The sequence below is a fragment of the Sturnira hondurensis genome, unplaced genomic scaffold (genome assembly GCF_014824575.4).
Source record: "Sturnira hondurensis isolate 20B ecotype Veracruz unplaced genomic scaffold, ASM1482457v3 Scaffold0002840, whole genome shotgun sequence".
Lineage (NCBI taxonomy): Eukaryota > Metazoa > Chordata > Mammalia > Chiroptera > Phyllostomidae > Sturnira > Sturnira hondurensis.
The window spans coordinates 3,640,338-3,656,787 of NW_028075471.1; the positions used below are offsets into that span (position 1 = coordinate 3,640,338).

At 42.0% G+C, this 16,450-nt stretch overlaps 1 protein-coding gene across 1 annotated transcript in view; it reads right to left on the bottom strand.

Moving 5' to 3' along the window:
* The window catches only part of ARHGEF3 (Rho guanine nucleotide exchange factor 3), a 274,023-nt gene that overhangs the window by 192,121 nt on the left and 65,452 nt on the right, over positions 1 to 16,450 (bottom strand). The window contains exon 2 of the mRNA XM_037040715.1: positions 15,603 to 15,669. Within this exon, the coding sequence (XP_036896610.1) occupies positions 15,603 to 15,669 (67 nt within the window). The remainder of the gene's footprint in view (positions 1 to 15,602; positions 15,670 to 16,450) is intronic.

Sequence of the window (16,450 nt, forward strand, 5' to 3'; positions counted from 1 at the left end):
CTAAGCACTACCAGAGCCATCGTGAGGAAAAAACTAAATGACCTTACTGGCAAACCCAACAGAATTACTAAAATCAAATTAACTGACTGACTTACATTGTCTGTTTACTGCCTCAGAGTATCGACTTTCCTATTCTTCTCCATTGCACTTTTCGACTTTTGCCCTTTGAGTTGTGTAACAGAAATACTTCTTAGTATATTAAAGAAGTTTGATACCACCAGATAACATAAAATTGCATGTAACAGATATAGATAGAGGCAACATTTGTCTTTAAACCAAACCCTGAAATAGAACAAGGTGCGAGTGGACAAGTGAAGGAAAATGGGCATTTATTAAAGTAGAGAGATGAAGCTAGGTAGGGGGTACACTCAGTGGAGGGGATTTGAAGAACCACGTCAGAATGACTCATGAAACAAGACAGAGAAGTCAAGTCCTGAGCAGTGGGTGTGGAGAGAAAAGGAGAGCAAATTGAGAACAAATATTTTGGTGGCACATGTGTAGGGCCTCTTAGTCACTTTGGATAATAAAATAAGTGTATTTTAAAAAGAAGAAAGAAAAAGACATGACATCAAGACTATCCAAATAGGCAACAGGAGGCTTTGTTATGTCTCAAGAACAGCAAATTTCGCCCTTTTGTACCAATTCTGCAGACTTGAAGAGACCACTCCAGTATAAAATTCAAGTTTTTCCTTCCTTGAGAATTTGGTGATAAACCTATTGATGCCTGGCAAAGGTTGGTTTTAATTATACAGGTTTCATGATAGGAAACATTGTTTGGGGTGGGGGCTATTTTGACAAAGCCAAACATCTTTTTGACACCGAAATTCCTACGTCAAGTTTGCAATCTGTAGTCCTCTGTGTTTATAAGTTAAGCCTGTGAGAAGGAACACACAGGCTTCCCCATTAGGTATATTTCCCTAAGTTTCCCAAAGTAATATCCCAAAGCATTGTCCCAAGCTATCATCCAAAACCCATAAGATTAATGTGCCCCACCTCAGTAAGATGCAGTTGAGTTACCTATTCATTCTTTGGAATGTTAACCCTCCTTGGGGGTGACGGTTTTAGAGCTGTGATTGCTCCTTTGCCTAAGTACACAGCACTCATTCATTTCTACTAAGGCGCTTTCTCCCCTCTCAAAAATCCAAGGAAGATTTATGGATTTTTGTTGTTGTTGTTGTCAGAAAAGGAAGACAAAATTCCTCCAAGTTCACCTTTACCAAGTTCTCACATTTGAAACTCCTCCACAGACGATATATTTTAAAATTCCATCTTAAGTAACCATGGAACTCAGGCCAATTCATTGAGTTTCTGACTTAGATTTATTCCTGTTGCCTTTGGGGATGATTTTTATTCTTAAACATTCAAACCTAAAACTCCACTTCAAGACTGCAGTTTAAATATTTGTCTTCTTATCTCAGTTTTTCTTCTCCTTGATTATAAAAATTATGTATGCAAGCATCCTGGAGAAACTTGGAAAACTCAAAACAAAACAAAGAAAAATGTCATTTATAACCTCACTTACTGAGAGGAAATTATTATTAATATTTTGGCATTTTTTTCTATCAGTTCTTTTAAAATATTTTTTTCCTAGCAGGATCATTACCATGCATATAAGTTTATTTCCTGCTTTAGAAAAACATAATATAATTTTCCCTGGAATTATCACTCTTTCTCAGCATCCCGTATGGCTGTATAACATGTACTCATATGGATAAAACACAGTGTACACAAACCATCCCACATTGTTGGACATTTAGACTTTGTCCATTTTCTACCATTATAATGACTGCTGCACTAAGCCCCTCTGTGCACAAGTCTTAATCCTGGTGATTTCTCCAGGAGAGATCCCTGGAAGTGGAATTACTGGGCCAATAACCATAAATACATTTATGGTTCTTGACACAAAGAGCTTTCCACAAAGATGAGATCAAGTAACAATGCCACTGAACCCCTGTGAGGACATCGCTCTACCACACCCTCACCAGTATTTCAAGTCATCACTTTTTAAAAGCTGATTAATTCTTTAGGTGACAAACAACATGTTGAAATGTTTCTGATCCTTTGACCCACCTGCTGAGGTCAGTGATTTCAAATGTTCCCCTCAGTATCGAAATAATCTTTTACCATTCAAAATAAGAATGTTAACTTTTCTTACATGTAAAAATGCAATCAAAACCACAAACATGAGAAGAATGTAGTCATTTGTTGGATGTTTTCATTAAGCAACTAAGGTGCCCTGGGTGAGAAGCTAACATCAGCCAGTTTGAAGTACCAGTCTGTGACCGAATGGAGAGAAGCCCAGTGCACGGAGATGCAAGCAAAATAAACTCAGAGCTGAATCCACTGCCAAACTTCAAAAGATACATAAGATCTGAACTATCCTAAGCCAACACCTATCAGAATGAATACATTAGAATGTTTAAGAATATATCCAGACTACATTTAAAATTCATTTAATAACGTTTTATACAAGAAGTGTTCTTTCCTCCCTCTAAATCAGTGCATATTCTCATATACATTCAATGTCTTTTTTTTAATGGCACATACATGCAAAGAGTTAGTGGTCCTGACTCGGGCTCCCAAAACCCAGAGCCTGAGGTGGTCACTCTATAACATGGAAAAATATTAGATAAACGGAAAGTTTTTTCTCTATACTGGAAATGTTTGGGGCTCTTTGCCACAGTCTCTTTCCAGAAAGTTTGCCCCACTTTTCCCCATGTTGCCCACATTTTCTGCTGAGTGGACATAATAGTAACAGCAGCAGGGGGAAGAGTATTTATTGAGCACTCACTATGTCACAGACCCAGCACTAAATACTTAATATGGATTATTTAATTTAATCTTCATAAGAACCCTATGAGCTAGATACATTTTTCAGATGGGAAATCTGAGTCTCGGTGAGGTTAGTTACTTGTCCAAACTGGTGAATGGCAGATCCATTTGACCTTGACTTTCTGGACACAGAAAGAAGAGCTGATGAGATCAGAGTGTTTTTAGGGATTCTGAGATGGGGTAACTGAGATTATCCTATGGTGGGTGTTCATTGGACTTATGTAACAACTTTCCATGTTTAAAATTTTTCATAATAAAAAGTTGAAAAAATAGCACACAAAGTAATAATAATAATCATGAATACCCCTTACAAAGACAGGGGATGAAACCTGACATCCCTTCTCTCAATAAACTGCACCCTATTAATAGTTACTCCATCACTGGAACAAATACTGTACATGCATCTTCAGTTTGGCCCCAGATAAAGCTGTTGTTTGTCTTTACGGGGCACACTGCATAAAAAGCCCACGTCAAGGTCTAGAATCACCTTCAACCCCTGGGATTGACAGCAGGTTCACCATACGTCTAACACTCTAGCTAAGTCATAAATTCTCTCCCAACGCCTTTTCAATGAGCAGGTTCTGTTGAAGCTGCATAAATTAAATGCATATCTGCTACAACTCCATTGCACCTTCCTCAAATTACAGCTATGATTTTAAACAAATCCTCATCTATTTATAAAGAAGTAATCAGCCTAATTCCCTCTTTTTTCTAAATTAATGTTAAATCAAGTTAGTCCTGACAATACAACACATTGTGCATTAGTAGCATTCTACACAGAGTGTTTCAGTTTGCTTTTAGGGAATATTTATTTTAATTATTGAAGATGAATACATTTGTAAGGCTTATTCATCTTTAATAATAGAAATATTTTGTTATATTAAGTATAATAAGGGGTTAGTGAGTAGAACATGCATGAGCTAAACACAGATAGGAAAGGGTAGAGGAGCAAAAGATACCTAATATTCATAAGGTACCTGGTTACTACTGGTTTGTTATGCAGTAAATATGCATAAGACTTATGAGGCACTAAGTATACAGGGACACTAAATACACATGAGCAGTTACATACATGAGGTCTTAATTTAGCTACCGATTAGAGACATCCATCCTGGCTCCATATATTCACTGCCCGAGAAACACAAATGAAATACAAATTAGCCAGATGTTGATCCAGCTAATTAGCAAACTGTAGCTGTTGACCAGTCACACTTGTCCACGAGTCTTTTTGATAAAGCAAGTGTGTGTCATTTTGCCAAGGCACCTTCAGTCTGTGTGGGCCCTCTAGCTTGAACTTCCGCTCTGGTCCTTGCAGTCACATCATCAGTGGAGAAGGCCAGTGCAATAGAGAGAAAGGACATATTGGCCCTGTGAACCCAGGGATTCTAGTGGGATTCTTTTGTCCCATCTGTATCCTCTCTGTAGTTCAGCTCACCCCATCTTTCCCCCCTTGCTTCCAGCTCTATGTTTCAATTGGTTTAATTGAAAGTGTGATATGAGCATTTAAAGGGTGGGGGTGTGCTATATAGAGTTACAATAAGTTCAACCTAGTCTGATCTATTAAAGAGGCTACACTAACTGGCAAGCGGAAAAAACTAATGGGAGGGAAGAAAAGTTAGTGACAGGACCTTTACTAACTCCCGTGCAAGAGGCTTCAATTGCAACCCCCAGCTTCTGACATGGACAGGAAATACAGAATACAACATTTAGGATGGGAAGGGAAAAGGAAAACTGAGGGGGAAGGTTCAGCTTCAGAAAAGAAACTTTCCAAATTGGTAAATTTGGTTCTCAACATCACCATCCCCTCCCATGTCTTCAAACAGCACAAGGGCCTTTTGGAGATGACAAGACTGCTGCCACCATATTGTTTGTATAATAAAGGCTACATTCCATTAAAATAAAAAATTTAAAAAGCTCCATGAAAAGTCATAAATGTGACAAACCACAAAGTGATACTGAGACTGATTCTTGGGCCACCTTTTATTTAAACCCCCTGACTAAGCTCCAATAAGTCCCCATATTATAGAAATAGTCTCAACCATTTCAGAATGCAATTTTCCAGGATCTGATATTATTTCAATTACTCTACGAACCATTGTATTTTACATTTTATGAGCAGTCTAATAATGCTTGCTCCTAGATCAGATTGTCAGAAGTGAAAAAATCAATAACTAAAAGGATTGCCTCTAACCAAACTGGAATTTTGTTCACCTGAGAGATGGGGAAGACTTTTGTAGACAAGAATTGCTTGTGTCTGCTTAGTGCCTCTGCCCTTCTCCTCCATGTTACTATGGTTTTCATAGGAGCCACTATAGTAGCATGGCAGAACTCCACACCATGGCCATTGCTGATTGGTCCAGGAGTACCCACCTGATCCATGATGGACCAATCAAAATCCCTCCCTGGTAATTTTGGCTCTGAGAGAGAAAAGACTGTTTCTCTGCAGATGGCTGCATTTCCACAGTATGGAGAAATGGAGGAAGTCAGTCTGCAGAGAGAAAGGTAGCAAATAACAGCGAGGAGTCAGGAACCTTCACGAGCTCCTGGTGCCTCATTGCAGGGGCTTTTGAGTCCCCACTGCATTCCATGAGATATGCCCCAGACCTCTGTTATTAAAAACTCTCCTTGCAATAACAAACAAACAAAGAAACAAACAAAACTCTCCTTGCACCCTGGCTGGTGTGGCTCAGTGGATTGAGAGGCACACCTGGGAACCAAAGGGTTGCCGGTTGGATTCCCAGTCAGGGAACAAGCCTGGGCTGCAGGCCAGGTCTCCACTGGGCAACCACACATTGATGTTTCTCTCCCTCTCTCTCTCCTTCTCTTTCCCTCTCTCTAAAAGTAAATAAATAAAATATATTTTTTTAATTTTCCTTGCTTTTAGTCTAATTTGAGTTGCATTTCCAACACTTGAGGTAAGATTTCCTAATTAACCCACAAGACCAAAGTCAAATGCATCTTTTACCATGCACAACTTTGGAACAAAAAGGGATAACTGCATAAAATGAACACAGGCATCTATAAATTCTGCCTCCAAAGTGCAGAATTTGCACAGCTGACATACAAGCCACTCTGTCCCCTGAGACCTCACATATGACCAAAAAAGAAACTGCTTTTGAATCTAAACAGGAGCGTCATTTAATGTGCCTGACATATTTTTGGTGTCAGCAGACGGAAGATGACATGAGCTTTTCCTCACAGGTGTCAGCACCCACTCCAGGCCGGCTGGTCCCCTGCCCGAAGGGAAATGAGACAAGAGGACTAAGCGGAAACCAGAGAGAGTCAGTTTTTCCTTTTGAGTGGGCACCTCACATGGAAAAGGCAACTATTAAGTACACATATTTCGAAAACAGTCATTTCACGTAGAAGAGAAACCTAGTTATAATAAACTAATATTTTCTGCACATTTATCTATATAGAGGCATTATTCAGATCCCTTTACACATTATAATCAAGTTTCATGTTTTGGGAGAGGGCACTTGTCCCCAGTTTGCAGATAAGGGACTTGATGCTCTGAAAAGTATCTTGTCTGCAATTTCTAGTTGGTATTCGGACACCAAAGCATGTACCTTTTCATCACTTAAGCATTTACACAACTGCTAAGAACTGTCCACCAAATTCAGCCCTTGGGCTGTCCAGGGGCAGTGGACACTAAACTCCCCACCCCAAGAATGCATGGAGTCAGCCTCTAGGCTATCAGGGAGGTAGAAAGGTGGGAGTGTGGGGAGGTAGCAAGGATGGAAGCCGGGTGGGGGCGCATGTCTTACAGCTCAGCACAGGATGTGCTGGCCTCTTCTCTGCAGCCAGATTTTATCATTCCCCAGGTGTTTTGCCACAACACACACTCAGTAATGCACCCTGATGTTTTCTAAGCACATAAAACTTTAAAATAAACCTCTTCTTGAGGAAGACTGTGATTGTAAAAGTTCACTTTTAATTATTACAAGTGTATTGTTTTCACTAATTATAAAACCAACATATATTATCTGTTCAAAAAATCAGACATTACAAAACTCTGTAACACAACAACAGTTCCCTGGGATTTTACCAACCCCAACCTGTCAGTCAACAGTGACAGTCCTTCAAACATTTTTTATGTGTATATATTAACACATTATTTCCCTACAAAAAAGGATCATTCCAGTTTTTGTTATTTTAGTTTGCTTTTCTTGACTTACTGATTTAAAGCTATATATACATGTTTTACATGATACTCTTCGGCATCATTTGCACTCACTCAGCAATGGCTTAGCTGAGAGCACAGGCTCTGAAGCCAGACTACAGTGGGACCTTGGGATGTGTAATTAAGATTCTGGGCCTCAGTTTGCCATCTGTAAAATGGGCACAATATTAATATCTACCTAACAGGGTTGTTGGGGGGGTGATGATATACAAAGCACTGAAAACAGTAGATAACATTGAAAGAGCCAAATAGATAAAATGTATTATTATAGTATTGCCTTTTATTACTTTTGTAATTTAAAAATATTTTTAAAGTACGAGTTAGAGGGAACAATTTGACTTCATTTACTGGTCACATGTATTTTCTCTTCTGTGCTATCTACTCAGATCCTTCAATAATTTTCCTATTGAGTTTCAAATTCATACTACTGCTTTGCAAGAGCACTTTGCATATTAAGGAAGTTAGTATAAGATGAATATTACACATATCTTCTCCACTTGCAAGTAATTTCATACTAAAAAGAAGTTCCTAAAGGGTGCTGGCAAAGAACATGTGTTTGGAATGATACGAGCTCAGATTTGAATTCAGCTCTGCTACTTGCTTGTTAAGAGTCCCTGGGCAAGCTCCACTAGAGTCACTAACAAAGTGGGCAGAATTTTAGGATGCTGACTGACATCCCCACACCTTAGTGTGCACACCTTGTACAGTCTCCTCTCTTGAGTGGAGGTAGAACCTGAGAACAGTGATGGGATATCATCTACGTGATTAGATTACTAGTCCTTGACTTTTAGATCATCAAAAGGAAGATGATCTGGGAGAGCTTAATCTAATCTGGCGAGCCCTTAAGAGGAACTGAACTCTTCCTCAAGTCAAAGACATAGGAAGATTAAGAGATATTTGGTGTGAGGGAGATTCTCCATTGCTGGCTTTGAAAGTGGAAGGAGCCACATGGCGAGGGCTTGAGAATAGCCTATAGGAGCTGAGAGTAACTGATCCCCAGCTGACAGCCTGCAAAGAGACAGGGACCTTACTCCTACAACCACAAGAAACTGAGTTCTTCCAATAACCTGAATAAGCTTGTAAGAGGCTCCTGAGCCTCAAATGAGACCCCCTGCCCCAGCCAACACCTTGATATCAGTCTTGTGAGACCCTGAGCAGAGAACATAGCCATGCCATATCCAAACTTCTGACCTACAGAACTGTGTGCTAATAAGTGGGTATTGTTTTAGGCCCCTAAATTTGTTATACAGCAATAGAACACTAAAATGCTCTATTTCCTCATCTCTAAAATGAGGGCTCAAATAACATCTTCTTCCTCTTGGAATTGTTCTGGGAAGTAAGATATTCTTAAAGTGCTCACCACACTGCCTAGTATAATGCAATGCTAGGGGTGAGTTAGCTGGGATTAATGGAACTATTACTATGGCTTTCATAATTACTGGTACAACACAGGTAAAAAATTATTTGCTCACAAACAGAGTAGAAAAGATCAAAACTTTAAAATTAAAGTCTAAGGGAGTAGGAGGAAATTAAAAGGGATTCTAGGAGATGAGAAGTTCACCATAGGACACTCCTTTGTTTCCAGCACTTTTATAAAGGTCTTCATATCCAACCTCCTTTGAAAAAAGATATGTCTTCACCCTTGTTTTAAAGAGGCAATATGCACCAGTGACCTGGGAACAGGCGATCCAGAGTTTAGGTGCTGGCTCTGCCACTAAGGACAGCTGTGATTTTAAGCAAATTAGCAGATGTGGGGCTCAGTTTCTTCATCTCTGAAATGGAAATAAACATTACCTATCATGCAGGGCGGCCATAGCCTTGCCTGGAGCCAATGTTCAGTAAATGGAGATAAATGTACAAACGGAGGCTGGCAGAGAAAAGAAAGCCGTGCACTTCTTCTGCAAAGTAGATATGGTAAGGCCACAATAAACAATGACCTGCCCACCGGTCATTGAGTATCAGAGATTTGAGTGCTTTGAGTATTAGAGATTCTGTCACTCTACTGAGCTATGAATTTCAGAGCATTTCAGTCTGGCTTTCAAGAAACATTCAGATACTTCCGGCCAAGATGGAGGCGCTGGTAGACATGCTGTACCTCCATGCACAACCAAAATAAGGATAACAAAAATTTTGAAACAAAAAGAAACAACCACTACTAACAGAAAATTGAACTGTATGGAAGTCTGACAACCAAGGAGTTAAAATAGACACTTTCATTCAGACCAGTAGAAGGGGCAGAGTCGGGCAGCTGGACGGGGAGGGGTTGCTGCAAAAAGAAGCAGTGGCTTGTGGACCCCAGGCACGCAAAACAGCATCAGGCAGACCCTGGGCACGCTGGCAGCGGCTAGCAGACCCCAGGCATGGGGTGGCAGCAGGCAGACTCAACAAGGCAACAGACTGTGGAGGGGCGTGGCACACAAGGCGGCTGGCTGACGGGCTGACCTGGTAATCCCACATTCACACCCAGATAAACTAGGGGAAACTGGGGAGCAAGGCAGGCTGCTCAGCCCAGGGCTCCAGCTCAGGGAAATAAAGTCTCGAAACACCGATTGAAAACACCTGTGGGTGTTAAGGCACAGTGACTGACTCCCAACCTTACAGGAGAGTTTGTTGGAGAGACCCACAGGGTCCTAGAATGTACACAAGCCCACCCACCCAGGAACCAGCACCAGAAGGGCCCAGTTTACTTGGGGGAAGCAGCAGAAGGGAACGAAATCCGAGAGAGAGCAGAACAAGAGCCATCGCTCCCCCTCAACCCCGCCCCCACATACAGAGTCACAACCCAGTGACTGGGTTAACCAGCCCTGGTGAACATCTAAGGCTCCGCCCCTCCTATGTAACAGGTGCATCAAGACAAAAAAGATGGTCCAAACGGAAGAACAGATCAAAGCTTCAGAACAAATACAACTAAGCGATGATGAGATAGCTAACCTTTCAGATGCACAGTTCAAAGCACTGGTGATCAGGATGCTGACAGAATTGGTTGAATTTGATCACAAATTAGATGAACAAATGAAGGCTATGCTAAGTGAAATAAAAGAAAATGTACAGGGAACCAATAGTGATGGGAAGGAAACTGGGACTCAAATCAATGGAGTGGACCAGAAGGAAGAAAGAAATAACCAAACAAAAGAATAAAGAAACAAGAATTCAAAAAATGAGGAGAGGCTTAGGAACCTCCAGGACATCCTTAAATGTTCCAACATGTGAATTATAGGGGTACCAGAAGGGGGAAAGAACAGCCACGAGTGGAAAACTTATTTGAACAAATAATAAAGGAGAACTTCCCCAGTCTGGCAAAGGAAATAGACTTTCAGGAAATCCAGAAGCTCAGAGAGTCCCAAAGAAGTTGGACCCAAGAAAGAACACACCAAGGCACATCATAATTACATTAGCCAAGATTAAAATGAAGGAGAGAATCCTAGAAGCAGCAATGGATAAGGGGACAGTCACCTACAAAGAAGTTCCCATCAGACTGTCAGCTGATTGATTTCTCAAAAGAGACATTGCAGGCAAGAAGGGGCTGGAAAGAAGTATTCCAAGAGTATTCCAAGGCCTACATCCAAGATTGTTCTATCTAGCAAAGCTTTCATTTAGAATGGAAGGGCAGATAAGTGCTTTTCAGATAAGGTCAAATTCAAGGAGTTCATCATCACCAATCCTTTATTATATGAAATGTTAAAGGGACTTAACTAAGAAAAAGAAGATGAAGAACATGTACAGTAAAATGACAGCAAACTCACAATTATTAACAACCACACCTAAAACAAAAGAAAACTAAGCAAACAACTAGAACAGGAACAGAACCACAGAAATGGAGATCACATGGAAGGTTAGCAACAGGTGAGTGGAAGGAGGAGAAAGGGGGAGAAGGTACAGAGAATAAGTAGCATAGATGGTAGGTAGAAAATAGACAGTGGGAGGGCAAGAATAGTGTGGAAAATGTAGAAGCTAAAGAACTTATGAACACAAGGACATGAACTAAAGGGGGGGGGGGAATGTGGGTGGAAGAAAGTGTGCAGGGTGGAGGAGAATGAAGGGGGGGAAATGGGACCACTGTAATAGCATAATCAATAAAACATATTTAAGAAAAGGAGAAAATAAAGAAAGACAAAAAAAAAAGAAGCATTCAGCCACACCAAGAGTTTGCCAACTCCCTTCCAAACATAAGACCTGGGGGCATGTGTCGGGGCAGCGTGGAGCGGGCAGCGTGGAGCGGGCACAGGAATATTGTTTGCATTCAAGGTTCTAGTCTTAGTCCCCCACCTGTGAGTGACCCTAGAAGCAGTCACCATAATTCCCTGTCTGTCTAGGAACCGACTATCTTTTGGTTATTGCACCAAATTCTTCCTTGGAGCAAATACCCCTTCCCCAACTCAAGAAAGTGGTTCTAGTGGAGCTGTCGGTCACAAACATGTCTGCTCAAGGCCTGTCCAATCCTGTTGACTGTGATTGGCCAAGGTATGTGACCCATCCCAGGGAAGTGAGAGTCCTACACTGGGATTTCATGTGCAAACCCTGGAAACAAAAACTTTTCTCTTTTCTTTGGGAATGTATGGTTGTTTGTGATCATCCTCTCCAAAAAAGTCCATGTTCAGTAGGTAAAGATAAGACCAATACCCCTCGAGTGACAAGGCTGAGAGGGAGTATGCCTGAATACTCCCTCTAAAGCCTACACATCCCAGTGCCCCTCAGTCAAATGAACCGACCAATTCCCCTTTCCACTTAAACCAGTTTTAACTGAGTGTCTGTCACTTGCATGTAAAAGAGCCCTGACTGATGCACTAGGCCTTGTTCTCAGCATCTGAAGATTAAAAGGTTGGGGCTACAAGATCCAAAGTCCCTTCCAAAGCCCCAGAGTCTAAAAATTTCTTCCCCAATAGCTTGGGCAAGAGTAAAAATGAGGCAACGGAGAAAAAGACAAGATGGGCATGGCTCTGAAATTTGGTTGATATTTAAAACCTTTGTTCTGACACCCAATACAATGCCTTGCACACAGTAAGTCTTGCTAAGTATTTTCTAGTTAACCAATAGGTAATGGCAGAAGTTGTGCTCCTGAAATGACGTTTCTAATGTAAATTTCCTCCCTGAATCTGTCTATGTCTGTTCTCTCTCTCTCTCTCTCTCTCTCTCTCTCTCTCTAACTGGAGGAGCTGTAGCAAATATTTTCACAGGAAGAGTGGAAATTTTGAGCACAGTGCTGCCCAAACCAGATGGAGACCAGATGTGCTGTGAGCACCTGACAGAGGAGATGTCTCAGAGCAAGACACCCCCCAAGTTCCCACCTCTCTGAGCCCTGTCTTCTCATTCCCTCCATTCTACTCTGGTTTGATTTCTATTGTTCCCACTGCAACTGCCTCAACCAAGACCACCATCTTGGCTTCTCTCCATAAATGTATCTGCAGCGCCCATGGGTCTGGGGAGACAACCACCCCTTACCGGGGAGTGGAGGGGAGTCCTGAAGGGTGATCCAAGGTCTCCGTCTCCTGGGAAGGGCATGGTAACCAAAGGACACAATCTGTGTCTAAGACCAATGACAACTCACGAAAGGGCTAAACTGCTGGGTAGGGAGAAGGGATGTCTCATCGGAGTGTCACCAGCCCTTCCCGAGCCCCTCTGCAGCCAAAAACCTTAGCCAAAGAAAAGGAAACTACAAACAATACTCCTTATGCCTTGAGGAATAATGCAGGCTTGCAGTGAATGTTCCCAGGGGAGACGAAAAAGGGCTACAATACAATTCACTCAAAAAGAAAAATTATTTTGAAATTCTTTTCCCAAAATGTTCTTCTTAAGCCGCCGACCACTCCTGTCCTCTCTGTGCCCCGTCCCCAGCTCTCTCCTTAGCCCTCACGTGTCTCCCTCTCTACTTCTCATCCAGAGCCGTGCGGTTCCTTCTCTTGCCCTTTCCAGTCCAGTTCTCACTACCTCTTCTCCCCACCCCACCCCCAAATCCACAAATGCCCAAGAATGGGTGAACTAACGCATGATCCTTTTTCTTTACAAGCTGAAGAGGAGTGGAATTCCAAATGCTTATAACAGTTTTCTTTTCCATATATATAAATATGGAAGGTTTGCTAGCACAAGAGTCTAAAACTTACTTTCACAATAAAGGAGAAAACAAAGTGTTTACACAAAGCTGGAGAACATCGAGCACAGCTCAGTCCAACAGGGCTGAGAGTCGCATTTCATTATAGAAAATACCAGCTGGATAATGCCTCAAATGTCTTTATCCTGGCACTCTGAGTCTTTCTTGTTCTCCAGCTGCAATACCATAATGATGGTTATAAAGCGTGTCCTGGCTGAGCGTCAGTATTTCCACTTGTTTGGGTTCCCCTCCACCCCCGTGTCATGGAGGATTATGCTCCGAAGTGGAGAGAGACAGATTTGGCCACAGAGGCAATCTGGCAATTGACCAAGGCCCCAACCCACCCCACTCTGGTATATCTTGAAGTCAGTTTGTCTAACTTTACCAGTAAGCCCCAGAGTCCAGAAGAAGTCAAAGTAAGGACAAGAAACCAAGGTAAACACCACAACTGACCTAACCATCTAACAACTCTATTCACTCCAATAATTCTAACTACTTGGGCAAGGCTTGTAGGCTAATTAAGAATCTAAGGGCTGATACAAAGCTGAAGTCAACAATGCATTCGATTCAGTCACCTATCTGGTTGCAATTAGCCAACATATGTTACCATTGCAAGAATAAGGCCAACAAAGGGTCACTTAAGCCAAGTGTGTATCTAAGAGGTAACTTTCCAGCAGCAAGTTCTATAAAGCTGAGTTCACAAAACATTTTTCAAGGGGAAAGAGTTGGAGGTCTCACAGCCACAGGCAGGGTAATCAATTGTCCAAGTTTGCCTGGAACTCCCAAGACACGGGATTTTCAGTGCTAAAACCAGGACTGTCTGAGGCAAACTTGAACTGTTGGTCACCCCAGATGTTCCCCCAAGCCTTGGGAGTGACCACTATTGAATCGGGAGGGAGGACAAGGTAAAAAGGGAAAGAAAATAAATGCTCTCACAAAGGCCAACTTGCTCACAAGAAATCTATTTCTACATGGTTCAAAGTTAACTATTAATGTCAACTATTCTACAGTGTGTGCAAACTATTTTTGTCAACAAAAGGTTTATGGTCAATGACTTGACCATGCACACCAACACATCAAAGACTCTGAGAAGTGCTGCAGCAGCAGACATTTCATTTGGTGCTCTCACTGTGCCCCAAGTTTATTTGACCACACAAGTCTTTCTTCACTTAATGGTTATGACCATCCACCTAAACGCACTTTGAGAAATGGGGAGCTTACTCACAAAGCCATAAACAACTTAGGAGTTACGTGACATATTCTGTAAGACATGCACACTTACTTAAGAGGTCAACACATTTCTCTTTGTACTCAATGAAAAGCATGTTGTGCACTTTGCTAAACTAGAGTCATGATGTGCATTTTTAAATAAGACACAGGGAAAATTACTGAGATCTATGTAGAATGTTAAAGATGAATTGAACCAGTGAAAACAGTGCTGAAAAGACTAAAGACGTGAAACACAATCTGAAGTGGATTTTGTGTCTGGTGGATGTGAGAATATACATTTATTCATTCATTCACTAAACAAATTAAGCATGAATGTCCAGGCATTGTGCTGGAACCAGGGATACAGTAGGGAGCAGGAGAGAGTGAGGTCTCTACACATCTGATTCTTGGGGCTCCCAAGCCTGAATTTCAGCAAGTGCTCACTAACAATCTTAACAATGAGAAGAAAGTCTAGAGGTCCATAGGAGGGAGCTCTAGCTCACACTCAGGGGGTGGTCACGATGACTTCCCACAGGATGAGGTAGGTGTCAAGGTTCAGACGCGGTGGCTGAGGTGGCAGGTCAGCTGCAATGTGTGCAGGAATGGGGCGCTAGACAGCGGAGGACAGTGTTCTGGACAGAAGGCATGCAAGGGCCTGGGGTGAAACAGAGCTCAGAGCATTCTTCATACACAGAAAGGTCTTGTTCCTGAGGTCAGAACTAATATTCATTTTAGTACACAGCAGGGCCTCCACACACTGTATTACCATTATTAGTATCATTAGTATGTTAAGGAGGAAAACATTGTGTCAAAAGGTAGCTAGATATGACTCTTCCTGTACCTCTAAATGTCTATGACTTTGTGATTGGGAGGATTTTATGATTACCTTTAAAATCTCTTTAAAGCTTATAGACTTCTCCTGCTGAAAAGCAAAGCTCCCCACGAAGTCATATATCTCCATATTAACAGACTGCACATTTCTGATTTATTTTTTCCTTCACGGTGCACTGGTTCCCTCCATGTTCCAAGACAACAGCCTCAGTGCCCATCTCATTAACCAAATATCTCTGAGCTTCCTCAAAGATGCCTCCTGTAGCCCTTCCGGACAAGCGAACATCAGCAGACACTGGGCAACTCCTATTTGTTAATTAAACCACAACCGCTGATGCAACTGTGACTCCCCCAGGTAGCAAGCACGGAAACTGCCTCAGTGAAACTTTGATCAGTGAAGTCGACCCCAACGGCATCCTCTCTGGAGATCCTAGATGGGATGTACCCAGGGAAAGCACTTACCCCTCTGAAATTCCAGGCTTTGGGAGAGGGAAACATGGCAAAGTTGTTTTGCCGCTGCCGTTTAGGCCTAAAAGAGGAGAAAAGAAAAGACAGTGTGTTTGTTATTCACTGGTTAGATATTCAGAGGAAATCACTGGCTTCAGATGCAGCTTTATCAAAAACAGAGCCAGATGGAGAGATGGCCCAGGCACAGGAGCCACCGGGGTTTTCTACAGCTCTGCAATCTCGAGCAGCCAAATTCACTCCAAATCCCTCCCATCCCCCCTGGAGGAAGGCTCTGGAATCCCTTAACATAGTCAATCCCTTACCCTTAAAAAAAAAAAATACATTTGAAAATTCAACTGATGTGATCAAAAAGCCAGACCAAACTGCCACTGTTGATCTTTATTCCTTGCACACAAACAAGTCCCCAGTGGACGCCATCAGGTGATGTTTATAGCTTCGGCTCAGCCTGGAACTTTCCCCTGTTGCCCACACGCTGGGGAGTCCCAGCACCTCAGCTCCACGCAGCCCACACTTGAGCTCTAGACACTTTTTTTTAGATTTTAAATATTTATTTACTTTTAGAGAGAGGGGAAGAGAGGGAGAAAGAGAGAGAGAAACATCCATGTGTGAGAAGAATGTCGATTGGCTGCCTCCTGCAAGCCCCCAACTGGAGACCCGGCCCTCAACCCAGGCATGTGCTGGAATTGGAGTGGCAACACTTTGGTTTGCAGAACAAACGCCCAACCCACTGAGCCACACCGGTCAGGGTGAGCTCCAGACTTTTTTTTTTAAATTATTTTATTAGAAGTCAAGGCTAATGCATCTTCAGTTTTATTTATTTTTTTAAAGATTTTTTATTTATT